This window comes from Oncorhynchus gorbuscha, linkage group LG24 (assembly GCF_021184085.1).
Source record: "Oncorhynchus gorbuscha isolate QuinsamMale2020 ecotype Even-year linkage group LG24, OgorEven_v1.0, whole genome shotgun sequence".
NCBI classification, from domain to species: Eukaryota; Metazoa; Chordata; class Actinopteri; order Salmoniformes; family Salmonidae; genus Oncorhynchus; species Oncorhynchus gorbuscha.
In genome coordinates this window covers 7,012,039-7,031,482 of record NC_060196.1, presented here as the reverse complement: position 1 = coordinate 7,031,482, position 19,444 = coordinate 7,012,039, and the positions used below count along the sequence as shown (strand labels likewise).

Genomic DNA, 19,444 nt, shown 5'->3' with positions numbered 1-19,444 from the left:
TAGAAGCAGGTCGTTTTCCGACTCTCATTTTATTCACGTAGAATAGAAGCAGGTCGTTTTCCGACTCTCATTTTATTCATGTAGAACTTCAAATGTTTGTCTTGCTGTCTTTGGCAGCATGATCGTTTGCCAAGGGAGGCTTCTGTTGATACTGATGATATTCAGCTGATAGGCCACTAACACATTCTGGTTTTAGTTGCTTTGCCGCCCATGTATGGAAAACTCTACAGCGTTCCTTGTAACAGTGTGTTCTGGTGCCTCTCGGGCTGTTCATAATGTTGATTGGAGACCTATTTGCTGATTTAATGTTATTTTGTAAATTGTGTAGGAATGGTTCCTTCTGAAAGAGACCTTGGTCTGAATGGGACTCTCTGTTTAAAATAAAGGTAAAATAAATCCCTTCTGTAATGTGTTCTCTCTCATTTCAGATCCATCCCAGACAGCCACAGTGGAGGTGTCCTCCCCAAGTGGTCTTCTGCAGTACTGTAGCACCCTCTAGTGGTATGATACTGGCATTACACTGAACCTTTCTACAATTAATGTATTACCCTGGCTGCCTTGACTTTACACACAGTGCAGTTCTTTATTCTAAAGTGCCAGCCGATGACGAAAGGCTTTAGAATTGTAATCTTTGGTAGACTGTTCGTATCACTATTAATAAACGCAGAGACAATCCATATATTGTTGTATGCAATGAGCTCAGTTATTTAAAACGGTGAGAATGAGCTGCACTGTATTTTAAACACAAGGCCATTAAACTGCCCATTTTACCTGGTGTTGTTCTCTATCTGCGGTCTAGATGTGGTGTTGCAGTATAAACATGGACGACCGATGCTGGCTGTGCCGCTACCCTCCAGGCAGGAGAGCTGTCTGTTCTTCCTCAGGCCCATGTTAATGACTGTAGGAGACCTCATCCACGACCTGCAGAGAGAAGACCCAGGAGTCACCTCTGCCTCTGTGCTCACCAAAGGTAGGACACACAAATATATGTTGTACACATACACAAATATGTTGTACACACACATAAATACAGTGCCTTGCGAAAGTATTCGGCCCCCTTGAACTTTGCGACCTTTTGCCACATTTCAGGCTTCAAACATAAAGATATAAAACTGTATTTTTTTGTGAAGAATCAACAAGAAGTGGGACACAATCATGAAGTGGAACGACATTTATTGGATATTTCAAACTTTTTTAACAAATCAAAAACTGAAAAATTGGGCATGCAAAATCTTTCAGCCCCTTTACTTTCAGTGCAGCAAACTCTCTCCAGAAGTTCAGTGAGGATCTCTGAATGATCCAATGTTGACCTAAATGACTAATGATGATAAATACAATCCACCTGTGTGTAATCAAGTCTCCGTATAAATGCACCTGCACTGTGATAGTCCTCAGAGGTCCGTTAAAAGCGCAGAGAGCATCATGAAGAACAAGGAACACACCAGGCAGGTCCGAGATACTGTTGTAAAGAAGTCTAAAGCCGGATTTGGATACAAAAAAGCCATAATATTGAAATGGAGGGAGTATCAGACCACTGCAAATCTACCAAGACCTGGCCGTCCCTCTAAACTTTCAGCTCATACAAGGAGAAGACTGATCAGAGATGCAGCCAAGAGGCCCATGATCACTCTGGATGAACTGCAGAGATCTACAGCTGAGGTGGGAGACTCTGTCCATAGGACAACAATCAGTCGTATATTGCACAAATCTGGCCTTTATGGAAGTGGCAAGAAGAAGGCCATTTCTTAAAGATATCCATAAAAAGTGTTGTTTAAAGTTTGCCACAAGCCACCTGGGAGACACACCAAACATGTGGAAGAAGGTGCTCTGGTCAGATGAAACCAAAATTGAACCTTTTGGCAACAATGCAAAACGTTATGTTTGGCGTAAAAGCAACACAGCTCATCACTCTGAACACACCATCCCCACTGTCAAACATGGTGGTGGCCTCATCATGGTTTGGGCCTGCTTTTCTTCAGCAGGGACAGGGAAGATGGTTAAAATTGATGGGCAGATGGATGGAGCCAAATACAGGACCATTCTGGACGAAAACCTGATGGAGTCTGCAAAAGACCTGAGACTGGGACGGAGATTTGTCTTCCAACAAGACAATGATCCAAAACATAAAGCAAAATCTACAATGGAATGGTTCAAAAATAAACATATCCAGGTGTTAGAATGGCCAAGTCAAAGATCTGAATCCAATCAAGAATCTGTGGAAAGAACTGAAAACTGCTGTTCACAAATGCTCTCCATCCAACCTCACTGAGCTCAGAGCTGTTTTGCAAGGAGGAATGGGAAAACTTTCAGTCTCTCGATGTACAAAAACTGATAGACATACCCCCAAGCGACTTACAGCTGTAATCGCAGCAAAAGGTGGCGCGCTACAAAGTATTAACTTAAGGGGCTGAATCATTTTTTCACGCCCAATTTTTCGGTTTTTGATTTGTTTAAAAAGTTTGAAATATCCAATAAATGTCGTTCCAGTTCATGATTGTGTCCCACTTCTTGTTGATTCTTCACAAAAATACAGTTTTATATCTTTGTGTTTGAAGCCTGAAATGTGGCAAAAGGTCGCAAAGTTCAAAGGCGCCGCATACTTTCGCAAGGCACTGTATATGTTGTACACACACTCAAATGCAAACATTTGCCCGTATACTAAAAATGCTTTTTGAATGAGTGCCTATCTAGGAGCAGTTCAGCCTTTTGGATAATAATGAATATGATTTAATGGACAGGGCAGAACTGATCCTAGATCAGCACACCTACTCTGAGATACTTTATGAATATGGGCTACTGTCTGTCGTGTACACAGACACTATATCCATCTGTTATCCTCCTGTCTCCTACAGATGGTGCACGGGTAGCTAACACCACCCCTGTAGACACCACACAGACACTATATCCATCTGTTATCCTCCTGTCTCCTACAGATGGTGCACGGGTAGCTAACACCACCCCTGTAGACACCACCCCTGCAGACACCACCCAGACACTATATCCATCTGTTATCCTCCTGTCTCCTACAGATGGGCACGCAGCTAACACCACCCCTGTAGACACCACCCCTCAGACACCACCCAGACACTATATCCATCTGTTATCCTCCTGTCTCCTACAGATGGTGCACAGGTAGCTAACACCACCTCTGTAGACACCACCCCTGTAGACACCACCAGACACTATATCCATCTGTTATCCTCCTGTCTCCTACAGATGGCACGGGTAGCTAACACCACCCCTGTAGACACCACCCTGTAAGACACTATATCCATCTGTTATCCTCCTGTCTACTACAGATGGCACGGGTAACACAACACCACCCCTGTAGACACCACCCCAGACACTATATCCATCTGTTATCCTCCTGTCTCCTACAGATGGTGAACGGGTAGCTAACACCACCCCTGTAGACACCACCCCTGCAGACACCACCCAGACACTATATCCATCTGTTATCCTCCTGTCTCCTACAGATGGTGCACGGGTAGCCAACACCACACCCTGTAGACACCACCCAGACACTATATCCATCTGTTATCCTCCTGTCTCCTACAGATGGTGCACGGGTAGCTACCACCACCCTGTAGATACCACCCAGACACTATATCCATCTGTTATCCTCCTGTCTCCTACAGATGGTGCACGGGTAGCTAACACCACCCCTGTAGACACCACCCCCAGACACTATATCCATCTGTTATCCTCCTGTCTCCCACAGATGGGCACATGGGTAGCTAACACCACCCCTGTAGATACCACCCTGTAGACACCACCCAGACACTATATCCATCTGTTATCCTCCTGTCTCTGCACCTAACAGATGGTGACACTATATCCATCTGTTATCCTCCTGTCTCCTACAGGTGGTGCATGGGTAGCTAACACCACCCCTGTAGACACCACCTCTGTAGACACCACCCAGACACTATATCCATCTGTTATCCTCCTGTCTCCTACAGATGGTGCACGGGTAGCTAAACACCACCCCTGTAGACACCACCCTGTAGACACCACCAAGACACTATATCCATCTGTTATCCTCCTGTCTCCTACAGATGGTGCACGGGTAGCTAACAGCACCTCTATAGACACCACCCCTGTAGACACTATATCCATCTGTTATCCTCCTGTCTCCTACAGATGGTGCACGGGGTAGCTAACAGCACCTCTATAGACACCACCCTGTAGACACTATATCCATTCGTTATCCTCCTGTCTCCTACAGATGGTGCACGGCAGTCAACAGGGTAGACACTAAGTATCCATCTGTTATCCTCCTGTCTCCTACAGATGGTGCAAGTGGGAGCTAACAGCACCTCTATAGACACCACCCCTGTAGACACTATATCCATCTGTTATCCTCCTGTCTCCTACAGATGGTGCACGGGTAGCTAACAGCACCTCTATAGACACCACCCCTGTAGACACTATATCCATCTGTTATCCTCCTGTCTCCTACAGATGGTGCCCGGTAGCTAACAGCACCCTATAGACGGTCTCCTGACAAAGACTTCCAGCTCCCGTAGACACAACATCCATCTGAAAGAGGTTATCCTCCAAAACATAAATAGTTGAAACAGTTTAAGAGATGATGATGACATACGGGTAGCTACCAGCACTGCTTTATTCTGAAACGACTTTAGTTGCATGGCAACCGGAATCGAACCTATTTTAGTTACAACATGGCTGGTCCCGGAATCGAACCTAATTATCCTGGTGTGGCAAGCAACATGCTCTACCAACTGAGCTACAGAGGACCACAGATCACACATCTACAGAGGACCACAGATCACACATCTACAGAGGACCACAGATCACACATCTACAGAGGACCACAGATCCTCCTACAGAGAGGACCAGATCTCTACAGAGGACTACAGATGGTGCCTACAGAGGACCACAGATCACACATCTACAGAGGACCACAGATCACACATCTACAGAGGACCACAGATCACACATCTACAGAGGACCACAGATCACACATCATCAGAGGACCACAGATCACACATCTGATCATACAACAGATCCAGATCACACAGCTACAGAGGACCACAGATCACACAGCTACAGAACCACAGATCAAATCTACAGAGGAAACAGATCACACAGCAGATGATGATCACACATGCAGATAATAAATGCACATCTTAGCAGATCACACATTTATTCTGCAGAAACAGATCACACATCTGCAGAGGCACAGTTCATACATCTACAGAGGACCACTGGATCGGGACATCTACAGAGGACCACAGATCACACATCTACAGAGGGCGCCAGATCACACATCAAGACAACAGATCACACATCTACAGAGCAGATCACAGAGAGGACCACAGATCACACATCTACAGAGGACCACAGATCACACATCTACAGAGGACCACAGATCACACATCTACAGAGGACCACAGATCACACATCTACAGAGGACCACAGACACATCTACAGAGGACCACAGATCACACATCTACAGAGGACCACAGATCACACATCTACAGAGGACCACAGATCACACATCTACAGAGGACCACAGATCACACATCTACAGAGGACCACAGATCACACATCTACAGAGGACCACAGATCACACATCTACAGAGGACCACAGATCACACATCACACATCTACAGAGGACCACAGATCACACATCTACACCACAGATCACATCTACAGAGGACCACAGATCACACATCTACAGAGGACCACAGATCACACATCTACAGAGGGACCACAGATCACACATCTACAGAGGACCACAGCACATCTACAGAGGACCACAGATCACACATCTACAGAGGACCACAGATCACACATCTGCAGAGGACCACAGATCACACATCTGCAGAGGACCACAGATCACACATCTACAGAGGACCACAGATCACACATCTACAGAGGACACAGATCTGCAGAGGACCACAGATCACACAGCTGCAGAGACCACAGATCACACAGCTGCAGAGACCACAGATCCCACAGCTACAGAGGACCACAGATCCCACAGCTACAGAGACCACAGATCAGAGGACCACAGATCCTACAGCTACAGAGGACCACAGATCCCACAGCTACAGAGGACCACAGATCACACAGCTACAGAGGACCACAGATCACACAGCTACAGAGGACCACAGATCACACAGGATGATGATGAGATATCAACTGATTCCTACTCAGTACCTGAAAAGAAACATCATTAGTCACTTGAGCATCAGCAGGATCCTCCTCCTCCTCATCGTCATTATCCACCTCCAGTCTGGGGTGGAATTGGTGGAAGAAAGATGCATGGTTCCAGTGAAAATAATAATAATTTTGCCATGAGTTCTCAGAGTGACTGTGTTGTAATGAATTCCACCCATGTTGTGTGTTCAGAGGCGTCCAGTGAGCATGTGGTGGACGTGGAGGACATGAAGCACATGGCAGCTGCTCCACACGGTCCTCCACCTGCCCCCACCTCACCACTCCTGAAGGAGAGGCAGCTGGAGAGACTGGATGGACTCAAACAGGACCTTCACCTCTGGAACAGGTACCGGAGGTGTACACTGGAGGGGTGTACGTAATGTGAGGGTGTACGTGCACGGAGGGGTGTACGTACCGGAGGGGTGTACTCCCTGACCTGCTTTTTCTTCTTTCTTCTGTCTTTTCAGTATCTCCTCTCTTTATTTTTCTCTTGGCCTCTTATCTCATCTCTTGTCTCTGTGTGACTCTACTACCTATCCCTTTGGTCGACAACCATAAAGCTGTCACGCCAAAACCTTCAAAGATCAGATTGCATGAGTGTGAGAGTTTGTTTTAGCTATCACTAGTAACCCTCTGTCTCCGTATGCCTCCCTGTATAGGTGAAGGCACAGCTGGCGCGCAGTGCAGAGTTCCACCTCCAGGACTCTGTGGACAGGTGTGGCCCTGCTGTCTGTGCAGGGGCGGGGCCTTGCCTGGCTCACTCTGGTGGGTGTACTCCTGGGACGCTATGGAGCCCGTCACCTACTTCCTCACCTACTGCACCAGCATCGAGCTCCTCTCTCCTACTATGTCCTCACCAAGCAGGCAGTACAGGACTGAAGGACAGGAAGACTCCATGCCAGCATGGTCTCGATAAGGCAGTCAAGACAGTGTCTCCCTTGTGTGCACAAAAAGTACTGTCACTACAGGGCACTTGAACAAAACTTCTCATTTTCTATCAGTCACACCTGCCCTTACAAACAACTTGGAGTAGCAAGTTCTCATATGTGACCTTTCATTGCCATACGCTGTACAGTATGAAGGCAGTAATTATCAGAAGGAATTCTAACTTTAGATAACTGTGTGCAGTCAAACTTCTACAAACCGCTGCATTGACATCAATGGTAGATGTAATCAAAACACAGTTGATAAGCACTTAGAAGTGGAACAGAGAAATCTCCACGTATGTCTGCCTCCTGTGGCTGTAATGTGTATAGCATGCGCTGTATAGAAGGAGCACGACATGCTCTGACCGGTAAACCTTCCAGTTGGTCCCACAGCACCTGTGTCCTGCCTAAATGGGATTTTATAAGACTTTTGTAAGTATCTTTATAAAAGTACAGTACGAACTGTGTACATCCATGCCACAACAAGGAGGCTGACACAAACCAACATTCCTCTCTGTTACATCATATCTCCGAGGTGCATCACCTGGAATTCTGATCATATCCCCTAATGACATCCGGTTGCTGGTCCCTCATAGGATTATACATCCAGATGGATCATGGTTGCGGTCTTTCAGGATTAGTCTCAAGCGTCCTCTTAGGATTATTTAAACCCTGTAGATTAACTGTATGATGGTTGTTGTCCTCTGTGAGAAGTGATATGTTGTCCTCTGTAAGTTAGTCTGTCCAGATGGGATCATGTAGATTATGTCTGTCCTCTGTAGGATTATGTCTATCCAGATGGATCATGGTTGTTGTCCTCTGTAGGATTATGTCTGTCCAGATGGATCATGGTTGTTGTCCCCTGTAGGATTATGTCTGTCCAGATGGATCATGGTTGTTGTCCTCTGTAGGATTATTATGTCTGTCCAGATGGGATCATGGTTGCTGTCCTCTGTAGGATTATGTCTGTCCAGATGGATCATGGTTGTTGTCCTCTGTAGGATTATGTCTGTCCAGATGGATCATGGTTGTTGTCCTCTGTAGGATTATGTCTGTCCAGATGGATCATGGCTGTTGTCCCCTGTAGGATTATGTCTGTCCAGATGGATCATGGTTGTTGTCCTCTGTAGGATTATGTCTATCCAGATGGATCATGTTGTTGTCCTCAGGTGGATTATGTCTGTCCAGAATGGATGCGGTTGTTGTCCCTGTAGAATTATGTCTGTCCAGATGGATCATGGTTGTTGTCCTCTGTAGGATTAGGGTCTGTCCAGATGGATCATGGTTGTTGTCCTCTGTAGGATTCCAGATGGATCATGGTTGTTGTCCCAGATGGATCATGGTTGTTGTCCTCTGTAGGATTATGTCTATCCAGATGGATCATGGTTGTTGTCCTCTGTAGGATTATGTCTATCCAGATGGATCATGGTTGTTGTCCTCTGTAGGATTATGTCTGTCCAGATGGATCATGGTTGCTGTCCTCTGTGGTTGTCTATCCAGATGGATCAGAGATTATGTCTATCCAGATGAATCATGGTTGTTGTCCTCTGTAGGATTATGTCTATCCAGATGAATCATGGTTGTTGTCCTCTGTAGAATTATGTCTGTCCAGATGATCATGGGATCATGGTTGTTGTCCGTTGTTGTCTGTAGGATTATGTCTGTCCAGATGGATCATGGTTGGTTGTTGTCCTCTGTAGGATTATGTCTATCCAGATGGATCATGGTTGTTGTCCTCTGTAGGATTATGTCTGTCCAGATGGATCATGGCTTGGTTGTCCTCTTTAGGATTATGTCTGTCCAGATGGACTGCGGTTGCTGTCCTCTAGATTATGTCTGTCCAGATGAATCATGGTTGCTGTCCTCTGTAGGATTATGCCCATCCTGTCATGGATTGTATGGGTCCTCGTAGAATTATGTCTATCCAGATGGATCATGGTTGTTGGTCCTCTGTAGGGATTATGTCTGTCCAGATGATCATGGTTGTTGTCCTCTGTAGGATTATGTCTGTCCAGATGAATCATGGTTGTTGTCCTCTGTAGGATAAATGTCTATCCAGATGAATCATGGTTGTTGTCCCCGTAGGAATTATGTCTGTCCAGATGGATCATGGTTGTTGTCCTCTGTAGGATTATGTTCGTCCAGATGATCATGGTTGTTGTCCTCTGTAGGATTATGTCTGTCCAGATGGGATCATGGTTGCTGTCCTCTGTAGGATAATGTCTATCCAGATGGATCATGGTTGTTGTCCTCTGTAGGATTATGTCTGTCCAGATGGATCATGGTTGTTGTCCTCTGTAGGATTATGTCTGTCCAGATGGATCATGGTTGTTGTCCTCTGTAGGATTATGTCTGTCCAGATGGATCATGGTTGTTGTCCTCTGTAGGATTATGTCTGTCCAGATGGATCATGGTTGTTGTCCTCTGTAGGATTATGTCTGTCCAGATGGATCATGGTTGTTGTCCTCTGTAGGATTATGTCTATCCAGATGGATCATGGTTGTTGTCCTCTGTAGGATTATGTCTATCCAGATGGATCATGGTTGTTGTCCTCTGTAGGATTATGTCTGTCCAGATGGATCATGGTTGTTGTCCTCTGTAGGATTATGTCTGTCCAGATGGATCATGGTTGTTGTCCTCTGTAGGATTATGTCTGTCCAGATGGATCATGGTTGTTGTCCTCTGTAGGATTATGTCTGTCCAGATGGATCATGGTTGTTGTCCTCTGTAGGATTATGTCTGTCCAGATGGATCATGGTTGTTGTCCTCTGTAGGATTATGTCTGTCCAGATGGATCATGGTTGTTGTCCTCTGTAGGATTATGTCTGTCCAGATGGATCATGGTTGTTGTCCTCTGTAGGATTATGTCTATCCAGATGCCAAAGACAGGCAGTTCCTGTATTACTTCCACAAGGGTGCCAAGAAGGAGCGCTTCAACGTGCAGAAGTACAATGAGCTGAGAGAGGAGTTGGCTTCGGTATGTTGCTATACTTACTTATACAAGGCACTGCAGAATTTCTGCTCACTGCTTATTGGACTTTCCACTGATGTATTCAGTCTATAAAGGGGCTTCTGCTGATCGTGTGGGTGTGTGTGTGTGTGTGTGTGTGTGTGTGTGTGTGTGTGTGGTGTGTGTGTGTGTGTGTGTGTGTGTGTGTGTGTGTGTGTGTGTGTGTGTGTGTGTGTGTCATCCTTAGGTGGAAGAAGATTTGAGACGTCTAAGGAATCCAACCCAACTTCAGCTCCCTGTAGAACAGATCCAGAGCCAGCCATGAAGAGTACTATTTTCTCATTTGTTTTATAATAGTTTACTTTTCTTACTAAATTTCGGCAGTAGATCATTTTAGAGTTTTTGCTTACAATATTGAAGTAATTTGTGGTAATAGAAGTATAGTAAATAAATATATGAGAAAACATCTTCCCTGAATACTAATCATATTTTCTCTGCATTCCAGGCCATTGCAGTAATTCATAGTAGCTAGTGTAATTTCTATAGAAGAGCAAAGTTATGAATAAGTGATGAGTACGAGATAGATCCATTCTGAACGCTTACAAAGATTAAGAGGAACTGAGACTGAACACAAATTACATTTCAATATTTTATTGCACCTCAATTCAGACTTTTGTTTCAATCATCAAACCCCAACATATTTCAACAGTTTTACAAACTGTCATTTTATAAATGAGAGATTCTAACTCAATAGGAGCCCCATGCACCTCTCCAAATGCTATTAGTGCAAACCCAATCTCCCAAAAGGTCAGAGATCCATTTCCTGGTGGACCACAATACAAGAAAAGTACATTACTCTTACTAAGCAGTGGTTCCTTATATTCACCCATGGAGACAAAAATGGTCCTCATTTTCTTGAACAATTCAGAAATAGAAACATGAATTGGTGTCCAGCACTCATGCATTGTCGTTGCTTTAGTAAATATCTCCCAAGTGACTAACAATTATTTATTTTTTAAACATGAGACGGTCGGTTGATTGGTACCCTGAGTTGTCTTATCTGGAGTTATATAATGCACACTTGCACATATTTTCTGGCTGAAGAATATGCCTGTAGTCATGTGGTGTACAAAAATGTTGTTTAAAAAGATTGGTACTGTTAAAGTTGTTCAGTATTTCGAGCAACAGGTAGCCAAGTGGTTGGAGATGCGAGCCAGCAACCAGAGGGTTTCCAATCCCAGCCCAGATGGGATGTGGGGGTGTAATTGACCAATAAAAGTGATCTTATCTTAAGTTGAAAACAGTTGTCAAATACCCTCAATAACAAAGAACAATGGTATAGACTGGTTTTCCTGAGTCAGAGTAGTACAGTAGGTCATGTGACCAAACTTGCAGTGTACTAGACACTTGACTCCCAGAGGTACTTTCCACATTGGAGTTGTTTGTTCACGTTTAGCCTGTCGCTTTCAAAACATGTAAAACTACATTTGAGTTGTAAAGGTTAAGCACATCCAAGTACAAAGAGAAATAACACTAATTCCCTTTTTGACAGAACAAGGCAACATATTATTATGTATTTTTTACCCCCTTTTCTCCCTAATATCGTGGTATCCAATTGTTACTAATTACTCTCTTGTCTCATCACTACAACTCCCATACAGGTTTTGGGAGAGACGAAGGTCGAAAGCCATGCGTCCTCCAAAACACAACCCAACCAAGCCGCACTGCTTCTTCACACAGCGCGCCAACCCGGAAGCCAGCCGCACCAATGTGTCGGAGGAAACACCGTGCTGGACGGTATTGATATGGTATGAACCCACATCCTCTTGGTTGCAAGGAAGGTGTTCAACCCCAGAGCCACTCACTCTTTACCCCAAATCGTCACTTTTCTTCCTATGTCGGACAAAGACAGTTGCGCAATCTTGCACAAGAGATAAGGATCAAAGCCACACCTTTTGGATGCAAGGTAGGGATTTAACCCCAGAGCCACATCCTCCTTCAAACATTGTGCACATGACTTTGTATATTTGACACAGATAGTTGATGTAAACAAATCAAGCCCAGGGAACCACTAGTCAATGCTAAGAATTAGCAGTATTCTCTCGAGAAAGGCCTTAGGGGACTGGTGATGAAAAATCCTTTACTGACTGAGAATCCCCTCTTAACAAACAGCTATCCACAAACAGACTGAGAATAAAGTCATTTGAAATGTTAATGCTCAGTTACCATTCTCATGTCACTCTTTTACCTGCCCTGCGGGTACATTCCATGACCTCTCAACACCAACAGGGAAAGCCTGAAGCAGAGCAGCCAAGCAGGTTTCACCAGTATAGTACCATGCTTTGTTTTAGGTCAGTTTTACCACCACAGAATGTGTGTTAAAATAACACTGCATACACAATCATCAGCCAATGACATGATCTCCATTTGGTTTCATAGGAAAGATTAGAATAAAGGGAATATGCACAGCTTGATGAAGTATGTTTCATGGTTCTCAAAACAAACATCGAAATAATGTAGACAAATTTTTTTACAAAAAGAACCACCAGACATTATAGTCAAGGACAACCTTTCTCCCCAAAAACATTCAAAACAACTACAGCAGGATTCATGAATGACGTAATAGCTGCCCAGTGGATGGAGACCTTACTGCTTCTTGGGTCGGAAGTAGAGCTTCCTGGTGAGCATGGAAGTGAAGCAGGGGACCTGTTTCTTCCCGATGGCGGTCTTGTGTTACAATTCCCCACGCTCCTCATGGACACCTTCCTGTTGACCAGGGTCAGGAGCTCTGTGAACTCCAGGGAATCCCCAAACTTCCGCATGGCCCCACACAGGTCCTGGATGTACCAGGAGCCGTTGATCGTCTCGCGGTGGGAATAGTAGCCTGCACAGGGACACCGGGAACAAGTATGGCAGTTAGATTTGTATTCCATTCATCCAAATGAGAAGCAAAGCATAATCAAGTGATCAAACACCATTACACAAACACAGGTAAACAGTTATTTAGGATATTGTCTAAACAGCATAACTATACAAGTCACAGTAAGGAGTTGGGTACAAAATAGTAACTGAGTCTGTTGATAAGGAATTAAAATAATGAATGTCTCTTCTCCATGTATCACTGATCTATGCATCTATCCTCATTTACGACCACAAGGTTTACAATATTTCTTATTGTTTTCTGTAATGGACTATCAGCTGTGCCATGTGTTCCTCACCTTCAGCCACAGAGTAACACATGATGAAGTCAGGCGCCAGCAGGGAGGGTGTAGACCACCCCAGCGTCCACCACCACCTCGTTGGTCTTCACTTCGCTGTCCACCACGTCCATGGGGGTCACTGGATCGTCATGCTTGTCCCCACGACACGCCTGTCGGTGTCAATCAAATCAGAAACCAAAAAAGTCAAAATGTCAATATTATGATGGTTATATATAAAAAATATATATTTAGCAGTAAATATTTGTGGTTATGTGGATAAATGTTTACAAAAATAGTATTGTGTCTGAGGAAGATATGCCTTCACCGGCCCCCAAACATCAGATATGGGTCTATGAGTCAACAGTACTGAATGTCAAGGTTTCCATCTAAAAATGGATCTATTCAAAAGGCATCTCATCATCTGACCTCTTACCTGTAGTATGAAGATCTTGGGCTTGCCCACCAGGCTCTTACACTTGTCTCCTTTGAACAGGGCAGTGATGTCCTGGATAGCGATCTTGTCGTCGTAAGCATAGACGTGGTCGTTCTCTCCGTGGCTCAGAAAGACGCACGCGAAGCAGTCTGCATCAGCATGGTTGGCCTCAGCCGCTATGAAGTATCAGACCTATCATTTCTTATTCTGAAGTATAATACCGACTGGGACTGATACAGTATCTGTGTTAAGCAGATTATTTGAGGTGGTATCGAAGGACTAGAAGTGCTGCTTACCCTGACTGATTTGATCCAGAACTTCCTCCACCTTCAGATTATCAAAGGCCTGCACTTCAAAGTTCAAGTCCTCAAATCTGAATCAGAAAAATCAAGTGTGAACATTTTAAACAACTCCATCAGCACTACAGTTGACTGAACCGGTCTATAGGGAGTTCTGAAGCACGGTCATATCTGATGCCATGTATACCTTCTGACCAGATTGGAGCGGTCAGCATTGGTCCCGTTGCGGGGGGCATCCTCAGATGCCAGTAGAAGTGCTCCTGGTTGAAGATGAGAGCCAGGCCTCGCCGCTTGTGGTTCATCTTATACTCCTCCGCCGGGTCCATAGAGAAAGAACTGCTGAAGGAAAAACACATGCTCCCCTGTCAATACCAATACCTTGTTATGCCATAGTGGGTGTAGCTGAACGAGAGACATTTGAGAAAGTGTAGCTTTCTTATCGGTTACCACAAGAAATGAGGAACTATCTGTTCACTTCAACTGTCAACACACTTGAACATATTTCAACCAGGTGTTCATTACATTCAAGTCATTTATAACAATGTAATGAGTAATATCATTACTAATTAGTTACCTGCATAAATACCCATCTGTTTCTGTAAGGTTCTCACTAGGACCTGATAAAGAGAAAGGAACATACAATCTGAACAGGTATGACAATCTTGCATGAATATTTATTTTATGACTTCTTAAAGGCCTCGTGGTTTTACAGCTTTCTGATATCTCAACATTCGGCAGTTTCGATGCAAATAGTCTCCAAAGCTTTTGGGATCAGATTTATTTGGGGGGGGGTCTGTTGTTAAACTCTGAAAACAGGTATGTGAATTAGTAGCCTCGGCGACAACTCCAGGGCCAAGCAGCCATTGTTCCAGAAGCACCCAGTCCTGGTGGTTTCAATAGGTTGGTTACAGGTGTTAAGACCAGTGGAAGAAGTGACAAAGCTCTCCTATCTTACATGCTCTTTACTTGTGCTGCTGTTGCAGGTGTGGGGGTGAAGCATGAAGGGGGAGTCTGCTGTTGCAGGTGTGGGGTGAAGCATGAAGGGGAGTCTGCTGTTGCAGGTGTGGGGTGAAGCATGAAGGGAGTCTGCTGTTGCAGGTGTGGGGTGAAGCATGAAGGGGAGTCTGCTGTTGCAGGTGTGGGGCATGAAGCATGAAGCATGAAGGGAGTCTGCTGTTGCAGGTGTGGGGTGAAGCATGAAGGGGAGTCTGCTGTTGCAGGTGTGGGGTGAAGCATGAAGGAGAGTCTGCTGTTCCATTTCCTCATGTTCCTTGTGTTACGGGTTATTGAGAGCACGAGGAGAGGAGAGTATACTGCTTTTGATTCAGGTGATTGCTCAGTGCAAACGCCAAACGGAGAAATAACTACAGGTTTGTGTTAACCATTACATAATTAGCGTGTACTTTGAGTCTCGTAAAATGACATTTCGTGAGATAAGGTAGTTTCGTTAAAATAGTACCTCAAACAGTCTCTGTTTTGGTTTTAAATGTACATCTGCATATGTCTCTACAAGCATTGGGCACCTAGACCTACCTAACCTGATATCGCCCGTACATACTCACCTGTCGTCTGGGATGTTTTGTTGTCTTTTTCCAAGCTTCCTGTGACTTGGAAGAGACAAAAATCCCACATGAGACAATACAGTAAGATTTCACAGACCTGTGAAACAAGTCTGTACACTGATAACATTGACATAACACCTGATATAAAATCTGGTCTGTGCTTATCTGTCAGTAACTTAGTCCCCAGGCAATTGCGTAGTGACGCGATTCATCTGACAGTGAACAACAATCTTGGCTACTGTAACAGCCGTACAAACAGACACATATTACGGTACATACACCGTATAAACATATTAGAGATAAGCGAAGTACATGTAGGGGAAATTGTGAAATCCATGACATCATTCAGCAAGTGATGTATTAATCTTTTGTTTCCTTTCCCAGGGAGGGTCCGGAATGTCTTCTGAGAGTTCTTCTTTCATATTTGTCTTATATGATTTCCGTGACCACAACATTACATTAAACTGCAAGACTACTAATACCAATACATACATATAGTATTTTATAACTTCCAAATAGGACTTTTTCTTACCTTTAGTGTCTTTATTCCCTGGACACGACATGGTTGCTGTCTACTCTCCTTTCAATGTGTACACGCAAGTGTAAAATGTATCGGTTTAACAAACAACTGATGGAGAATGACACTTCCCGCCCCTTTAAGCTGATTGGCGGATCTACTCAAAAACTGGATACAATTGGCAACTGGGCATGGCAGTCAAGCGTTGCTGGTTACAACTTCCGTATAATGCCACATTGTAGCCACTGAGAACCGTATAACAGAGGCAAATATATACTAAACAAAAATATAAACGCGACATGCAGCAATTTTGCTGAGTAACAGTACATATAAGTAAATTAAAATAAATTAGGCCCTGATCTATGGATTTTATGACTGGGCAGGGGCAAAGCCACTGAGACTGATTTTTTTCTCCCACAAAAGGGCTTTATTAGACAGAAATATTCCTCTTGTCCGGGTGGCTGGCCTCAGATGATCCCTTAGGTGAAGAAGCCAGATGTGGAGTTCCTGGGTTGGCGTGGTTACACGTGGTCTGCGGTTGTGAGGCTGGTTGGACATAATGCCAAATTCTCTAAAACGACGTTGGAGGTGACTTATGGTATCGATTTATATTTTTGTTCAGTATAATATAAAACATGTTTCGGGGCGTGACATTATGAAGAGGGATACTGTAAAAACAAAATACATGTTTCAGTATGCCTGTGAATGAGGAAAGCTCAACAAACGTCAAATGTCAGCTAAGTGTGCACTTTAAAAATATATATATTTTACCAGGTAGGCGAGTTGAGAACAAGTTCTCATTTGCAACTGCGAGCTGGCCAAGATAAAGCAAAGCAGTGTGACACAGAGTTACACATGGAGTAAACAATAAACAAGCCAATAACACAAACAAGTCAATGACACAGTAGAAAAAAGAAAGTCTATATAGTGTGTGCAAACGGCATGAGGAGGTAGGCAATAAATAGGCCATAGGAGCGAATAATTACAATTTAGCAGATTAACACTGGAGTGATAAATGAGCAGATGATGATGTGCAAGTAGAGATACTGGTGTGCAAAAGAGCAGAAAAGTAAATAAAATAAAAACAGTATGGGGATGAGGTAGATTGGGTGGGCTATTTACAGATGGACTATGTACAGCTGCAGTGACTGGTTAGCTGCTCAGATAGTTGATGTTTAAAGTTGGTGAGGGAAATAAAAGTCTCCAACTTCAGCCATTTTTGCAATTCGTTCCAGTCACTGGCAGCAGATAACTGGAAGGAAAGGCGGCCAAATGAGGTGTTGGCTTTGGGGATGATCAGTGAGATATACCTGCTGGAACGTGTGCACCTCAGCCATGCTCAAGGTACTAAACGATATCATAACCGCCATCGATAAAAGACAGTACTGTGCAGCTGTCTTCATCGACCTGGCCAAGGCTTTCAACTCCGTCAATCATCGTATTCTTATCGGCAGACTCCATAGCCTTGGTTTTTCTAATGACTGCCTCGCCTGATTCACCAACTACTTTGCAGACAGAGTTCAGTGTGTCAAATCGGAGGGCATATTTTCCAGACCTCTGGCAGTCTCTATGGGGGTACCACAGGGTTCAATTCTCGGGCAGACTCTTTTCTCTGTATATATCAAGTCGTGACAACACCAGTTAAAGCAGCAGTCAAAACAATAATAAAGCGGTTGTCAGTAAAACGCAGACGGATGGGGCTTGAGGAATGTAACCTCTCTCAATCATAGACAGAGCTATGGATGCAAGGACTGAACAGCCATTATATCAACATGATAGTTTAAACCATGTTTTGAGGCTGCAGTAGGCTATTTGTTTGACATTTAATTTCTTTACAAACATTGCAGTAAAACAAGCTTATAATTGGGGTTTTGATGTTGTATGCCAGTTGAACTAAGCTCATGATGCATTTATAAATGATATTCTATTCTTCAAGAATCAATGTGTGCATATCATTAATTTATACGTTATTTTTAAATGATGTAACTGCTGATTAGCACTTTATGCATGCATTTGCCCAATCCTGATTCGTCCAAATAAACAACAAAAAACAAAACCAGAAACTACTGGGAGGATTGTAAGTGTTCATCTACTAAACCCTTTTGTGTAAACTCCCTCTTCATCTATGACTGTAGTCTGGTCTCCTTCACCACCAGCAGTTACCATACCTGGTCTGATGGGCAGTTGCTACTTTAAAAAACAAACATTTAACTAGGCAAGTCAGTTAAGAACAAATTCTTATTTACAATGATGGCCTAGGAACAGTGAGTTAATTGCCTTGTTCAGGGCCAGAACGACAGATGTTTACCTTGTCAGCTTGGGGATTCAATCTTGCAACCTTTCTGTTACTGACCCACAGCTCTAACCACTAGGCTAGCTACTTAAAGTCCTCAGGACATTTGCACTATTAAGCAAGACTGCCTTCTCACCTTGTGCACCGGAGGTATGGTGTAGTCTACAATCCATACTTCATCTAGATGTTAGTGCCACTGAATGAATTTAAATGTTCATGGGAGACTGTTAGAGTAGTGTAAATGCTTTTTGGGACTGGATCATATTGTTGTATGTTTTAATCCTGTAATGTATTGATTGTTACGGCATTTTCGGCCATGTATCCCTTGCTAATTACGTTTTGAGCGGATTTCTCCGTGGGCTTTGAACCGGGCACCTGTTTCACACCCGGGAGGCAGGCCGGTTCCAAAACAAACGCAATCAACTTTCACCCGGTAAAAAAACACGCATTGTCGGGCGCCTGGGCAGATTAATTGAACCCCTCAATGTTGCTCATCAACCACATAATCCTACATGTGCATTGACAGATTCTCGCCGTTTCATCTGTCCACATGAATTAGTCCCCGAGAGATTAGTCTGGTGTCAATGAAATGGAGTAGGCTGCCTATGCGTGGGAGAATCAAGTGGCAGTCGTCTTTTCAAGAAAATTACATTAAATATGATTAGACTACAGTTTACTAGTGTCTGTAAATAAATGATAATGGAAAGAAGTGGAGGACGCTCAACCAACGTTAGTCAAGGTTCAATAATACAAATTATTGAAAAGGCGTAACGCGCGGATAGGCTATGGTGAGCGAACCTTTCATTTTCAATAAATATTATTTACCCATTTATTTGTCTCTGCCTGCAAATTATCCTCCTAAAATGTAGGCTATAACCTATATGCAAAACGTAGTTCAAGAATGTACAAGTGTCCACTCTCATCGTTCTCGCTGCTCATATTCAGTATCCACACATGCGAAATAAAGCAGTCTATATAGCCAATGCATGGGCGGAGAAGTGTAACAGTATAACTTTAGTCCGTACCCTCGCCGGGCTCGAACCAGGGACCCTCTGCACACATTGACAACTGACAC

At 43.9% G+C, this 19,444-nt stretch overlaps 1 protein-coding gene and 2 pseudogenes across 1 annotated transcript; 2 read left to right on the top strand and 1 right to left on the bottom strand.

Annotated features, from left to right (window-relative positions):
- The first annotated feature begins 369 nt into the window (after positions 1 to 369).
- LOC124013294 (calcium uniporter regulatory subunit MCUb, mitochondrial-like) lies at positions 370 to 4,478 on the top strand. The gene is made up of 3 exons (XM_046327562.1): positions 370 to 501; positions 800 to 970; positions 4,465 to 4,478. Exons 1-3 carry the CDS (start codon positions 408 to 410, stop codon positions 4,476 to 4,478), a joined length of 279 nt encoding a protein of 92 aa, XP_046183518.1. The 5' UTR covers positions 370 to 407.
- Positions 4,479 to 6,353: 1,875 nt separating this feature from the next.
- On the top strand, positions 6,354 to 10,390 carry LOC124013293 (annotated as a pseudogene).
- Positions 10,391 to 12,696: 2,306 nt separating this feature from the next.
- LOC124012759 lies at positions 12,697 to 16,201 on the bottom strand (annotated as a pseudogene).
- Between the last annotated feature and the right edge of the window lie 3,243 nt (positions 16,202 to 19,444).

What these genes read in the sequence shown, in the direction of transcription:
- LOC124013294 (XM_046327562.1), top strand. Translation starts at nt 408, where the DNA reads ATGTGTTCTCTCTCATTTCAGATCCATCCCAGACAGCCACAGTGGAGG. An exon ending in TACTGTAGCACCCTCTAGTG is followed by an intron (nt 502 to 799) that starts GTATGATACTGG and finishes TCTGCGGTCTAG; the next exon opens with ATGTGGTGTTGCAGTATAAA.